Below are 5,312 nucleotides of genomic sequence, written 5' to 3'. Positions count from 1 at the left end.
AGTCTCCCCCCAGTCCCTCCCTCCCTTCGTAAGGTCATCAGTGAGGAGTTGGGTCACAAGGTGGAGAATGTGGACGTCCGGTCGCTGGGGCAGGTGGGAATCTGGGGGTGGCCCTGAAGGGGGGGGGCAGGGGGGGAAAGGGGGAAGGGGAAAACACAGGAGCACCTGAGGAGACTGCTGAGTTGGATTGGGCGGGATGATGACGCGGGTGGCGGGAGGAGAACGGGTGACGTTCGTCCCCACTGTGGGGGAGGACGAGGGATAAATTGCAAAGGGGGGGGGGGGAGAAAAGAGTGAACTCTCCCGCCCATGTGCGACTCTCCACCTATCTTCAGTGTACCCGGTGGACCTCTTCTCTCTCCTCTCATAGCTTTTTTAAGTGTTTATTCTCCTCAATCTGTCGGGGGCCGCCAACCCTCTCCCTGCGTCCCCCCACCCCACCCCACACACCCCCACACCCCACTCTGCGCCCTCCCACCCCCCACCCCACACCCCCACACCCCACTCTGCGCCCTCCCACCCCCCTCCCCACACCCCCACACCCCACTCTGCGCCCTCCCACACCCCCCCACACACACCCACACCCCACTCTGCGTCCCCCGACCCCCCCACCCCACACCCCCACACACACCACTCTGCGCCCCCTCAGGCCAAGCGCATCACCGTCACCAAGGACGACACCATCATCCTGCACGGCGCAGGTTCCAAGGCCGACATCGCCTCCCGCTGTGAAATGATCCGCAGTGCCATGGACACCACCACCAGCGACTACGACCGGTGAGAGCGACATGGCGAGCGGGGCCTGGGGAGGAGCAGTTGGCAGTTGGTAGTTGGTAGTTGGCAGTTTGTCACTAGCATTACAGGCTTATATTTGTATCTACTACTGGTAGCACTAGTCATCCCCCGTCACTAGAGGGGTTGTAGTTGTAGTTGTAAGCACAGGGGTTGGGAAAAGGGGGGGAGAGGCACAAGGAAGGAAGTGGCGAAAGAGCTGTCCACTTTCTGCCGTACCACACTTGAAGAAGAAGAAGAAGAAGAAGTTCACTACCGTGGCAAAGCAGCATGTGACGCGGCGTGTTTTCCAGTTGATGCTCTGGTTCCTTGCGTGTGTGTGTTCCCCCAGCTTCCCCCCCAGCTCCCCTGGTGCTGCCCATTCACTCTCTTTCATTCCCGCACGGCGGGGCCTTCCCCCCTCCCTCCCTGCCTGCCTGCTTTACTTCTGGCGCATCAGTCTTTCCTTGGCATCAGCTTCACGCGCTCGTGTTTTGACTTCCTCCCCTCCCCCCCAAACCCGTCACGGACACCTTTCGGTCAGTTCTACGTCTGGTACACTCTTGCCCTGGCAGCAGCTTACTCGTTTGTGGTTCGTCTTTCCCCCCCAAACCCGTCCGCTTCTCAGTGAGAAGCTCCAGGAACGCCTGGCCAAGCTGTCGGGCGGTGTGGCGGTGCTGAAGATCGGGGGTGCCTCCGAGGTTGAGGTGGGCGAGAAGAAGGACCGCGTGGTGGATGCGCTCAACGCGACCAAGGCGGCCGTGGAGGAGGGTATCGTGCCCGGCGGCGGGGCGGCGCTGCTGCACGCCTCCAAGGCTCTGGACGACGTGAAGTCCAAGTTGGACAACTTCGACCAGAAGATCGGAGTGCAGATCATCCAGAATGCTCTACGGGTGGGTGGGGGGGTGGGTGGGTGGCGGTGTTATGGATGGTGCTGATGGTGGCGGGTCGTACGTGCTTTTCCTGCTAACATACACACCGACACACATATGCACACACATACACGCACAGACTGACTGACTGACAGACAGACAGACAGACACAAGCGCTTTGTTGACTCCGGTGGTGCTGCAGGTGCCGATGAAGACCATTGCCAGCAACGCGGGAGTGGAGGGCGCAGTGGTGGTCGGGAAGGTGGGTGACTGCTGGGTAAAAACTGCGTGCGCACGTACTTGTATGTATGTATGTGTGTATGTATGTTAACTTAGGGTTTGTATGTATGTATGTATGTGTGTGGCTCTTGGACAGACGGGGAGCTTGCATGCGGGCTGGCCCCCCGGGGCCGGTAGGTTGCGTTGGGTGGGGGAGTCTTTGGGAGAGAGAGGGCTTTGTGTTCCTGTGCGTGCCCGCACCTGTGTGTGGAGAGGGGCATGAGGGCCCCGCCACCGCCATTGCCACCAACAGGAACAGTAACAACACCCCGCCATGGGTTTCGGGGCAGCCACCGCAGAGGGGCACATTCCCGAGAGCGACATCGCTGTCACTTTTATACTTACCGTCGTGACGCGGACCGTCGTACGCGCTGTCGTCAACTGTACGGCTGTGGTACGCAGGTTCTCGAGTTGGAGGACCCGGCGATGGGCTACAACGCCGCCACTGGGCAATACCAGGACATGGTGAAGGGGGGCATCATCGACCCGCTAAAGGTGAGGCGGATTGCTGGGCGGCGCGGGTGCGGGCGCGTGTCTGTGTCTCTGCTGCTGGTTTAGCCCTCCGCACCTTACATAATGAACATAGGCGGTGAAAAAAGGTTTGGGATTGCGCGTGCCGTACCTACCTGCGCCGCGCTAGGTACTTGAGGAGACGTATGAGAGCGAATGGGCTTTTTATTGCTTGCTTATCAGGAGAGCGAGTAGATTCGGGAAGGGATGGCGGCGGAGAGGATAGCGGAGAGGATGGGGGGGAGGTTTGGACGGCCCTTTCGAGGCCCTCTTCCTTTCCTGAATCCGGATGTGGGAAGAAAATGGGAACTCTGCGGATGTTATTTACCACGAAATGCTGAAGGTTTGGAGGAGGAACTGCAGCAGCAATAACGGCAGGAGGAGGAGGAGGGTATTATTGCACGTTCTCATGTGTTTTGCTGGGTTCGTGTTGTAGCTGTAAGCACCCTGATCTTAATGAGCAATTTCTTCAGTCATTTTTAACTCCCAGGTAGAATCTAGGCCTTATCGTCATGCGGATTGCCGCCCTGGTTAAAAGTAACCCGGCCATCCTGCTCCCCTCTCCATTCCCGCCCTTCCCGCCCTTCTCGCCCCGTCCGTAACCCCGTCCGCAACAGGTTGTTCGCACTGCACTGGTGGACGCCGCCTCCGTCTCCTCGCTCATCACCACCTCCGAGTGCGTCGTCGTTGAGGCGCCCGAGGACAAGAAGCCGGCGGCCGGGTACCCGCCAGCACCTGACATGTACTAAGGGGCGCTGTTTTGGGAGAGTGGAGCCCTGGGATATTGGGACTCCCGTTCCCTGTTCCGCGCTACGGGGAGGGCTCATTGCAATCCTTCCCGCTATGAATGATAATATGCTGTTCATGTGGTCTACATAAGAAAGATAGCAAAATCGATGTTGGGTGGGCTTAGGGGCTGTGTCTCGTACAGGGTTTGGGATACACTGTGTTTGCAATGTATGTGTGTGTGTGTGGGGAGCGCGCCGTATAGGTGTACGGCGAAACTGGGAGAGCGGGACTTTTTCCTGGACCTTTTACGGCTTGAGGCGGTACAAACGGTGGCACCGTGGTTAGTATACTGTGTCATATACTGGAAATGGAAACATGGACTGGACACCGAAGAAGAGATAAGAGATGAAGGCAGTGGTGTGATTGTGAGCTTCCAACTGGGTCGAAGCTAAAGGGAAACATTTAGTTAGGATGGCGGAGGGCGATCTTGCTTGCGGGATGTGTGGCTACTTTGACCGGCACCGTTTCGGACGAAAGGTTCCTTTGGTGGCAACGAAATGATCCAGACGTCACCTTCCGGCGTTTGAGGTTGGGAAAGTGGGAGCATTTCGTGTAATCAGTGCGTTTGAAGTTGATGTTGTTACAGGGTGCTTAAGCTTCACCAGCGGCCCCCTTTCCCGAGACAGTCCCTGCTCTCCCCTGCGAGAGGGGCACCCTAATCCATTCACCCCATCAGAGTGTATTCGTTGAGTTCAGCAACTCACTACCAAGCTGATCAACGGCGACTCAACTTAGATCCTGCTCAGCTCGCAAGTTGATGTTATCTCGTCTGACACCGTTCACTAGATGGGGGCCGTCCTCCCATTTCAACACCTGTCGGCATGTGGGTATGAACCTGGGTCGTTCCGGGAACAGAAGCCAGGCCTTAACCTCTGGCAGCCACCTGCCATGTATGTATGGATATTATGGTGCTGTTCATCGTTTAGGTTCGCTTCAAGGTCTTTTGCCGTGCATCGGTAATGGCAGTCGCTGCCCTAAAAGCAGGTCAACGGCAATGTCAGGGGCGAAAGAAAGTAAGCCCACTTCTGGTTCGTCAGCTCAGTCAGCTCAGCGTTCATCTTGTCAGTAGCTGTGATGAGAACTCTACGAACTCCTTTGTCATTATCATATACGTTCTGTGTTACTGTCTCCCTTAACTGGTTCTGGTGGCTGAGGATTGGCTGCGATTTTTTGGCGAGAATTGCACCGCTGCCAAGGGCCTTACACAGCAGACCGAAGAGACATTTGCTCACTGGCGAGGCCCAGGCTGCGGGAGACGGAGAGTTTCGCCTCCCCGTCGCGCCGCGTGTAGTGCTGTACCATGGCGTCGCTGCGCCACCGGCCGTGCGCTTGGCACAGGTCCGCAGGCACACCGCGGTCGGCGGCAGTGCTATTTCCTCCTATGCGCATGGAATGCGCAGTGATGCGGCGGGTGATCCCCGCCGCCTGCAGGGTCCTGTTGAGCCGGTGGCAGAAGGCAGGGTACGACAGGGAGTGGATTGGCTGGGCCACCGTGCCTGTCAGGGGGCCTGACAAGTACCCCCCGGCCCTGTTCCACTGGACCAGTGTTTTTTTTAAGTAATATATTACTTTTAAGGAATAAAGAAGCCTTTTTGGCCTTTGGAAATAAGGAACAAAGTGAGGCCGATCCGTACATTTTCATTCCTTCAGCCAAAAACGTCCATTGCTGCCAGATTGCTCCGTAATGTGCAGAACTTAGTATTATCGATCATAAAATAGATATGAGGGGCCGTAAGAAGGTCAAGCCCGTGAGTCAACGCGGCATAGCAGAATGTATGACCGGTCCTTCCATAGACAAACACGCAAAAGGCAACGACTTGAACGCCGAACAAACACAAAAACAGCAAGATAAGTCTAAATTTTTTCCTGATAAAGGCGTTTGGGACGGCGGTGCTGTTGTCGGTAATGCATCGGCAATGTTGCTGCCAGCGGCGACCGATGACACGGGCGCCATTACCCCTGCCTTCCATGGCGGTTGTGATCAGCATAAGCGCAAGCTGTCACCCAATCAGCTTGACAACAACGAATGCGGCGAGGCGCCCAACCCGAGTGCTCGCAGTGCCAAGCGGGCTCAGACACAGCGCATCCGCA

The 5,312-nt window shown here is 57.1% G+C and overlaps 1 protein-coding gene across 1 annotated transcript in view; it reads left to right on the top strand.

Moving 5' to 3' along the window:
- Window positions 1-3,789, top strand: part of VOLCADRAFT_79395 (uncharacterized protein) — an 8,125-nt gene extending 4,336 nt beyond the window's left edge. Inside the window, exons 10-15 of the mRNA XM_002946945.1 lie at window positions 34-93; window positions 650-777; window positions 1,400-1,664; window positions 1,846-1,905; window positions 2,325-2,417; window positions 3,050-3,789. Of these exons, the coding sequence (XP_002946991.1) occupies window positions 34-93; window positions 650-777; window positions 1,400-1,664; window positions 1,846-1,905; window positions 2,325-2,417; window positions 3,050-3,181 (738 nt within the window). The 3' untranslated portion in view covers window positions 3,182-3,789. The remainder of the gene's footprint in view (window positions 1-33; window positions 94-649; window positions 778-1,399; window positions 1,665-1,845; window positions 1,906-2,324; window positions 2,418-3,049) is intronic.
- Window positions 3,790-5,312: the final 1,523 nt, after the last annotated feature.

Source organism: Volvox carteri (assembly GCF_000143455.1).
Source record: "Volvox carteri f. nagariensis unplaced genomic scaffold VOLCAscaffold_4, whole genome shotgun sequence".
In the NCBI taxonomy this organism is placed as follows: Eukaryota; Viridiplantae; Chlorophyta; class Chlorophyceae; order Chlamydomonadales; family Volvocaceae; genus Volvox; species Volvox carteri.
This window is presented reverse-complemented; position numbering and strand designations above follow the sequence as displayed.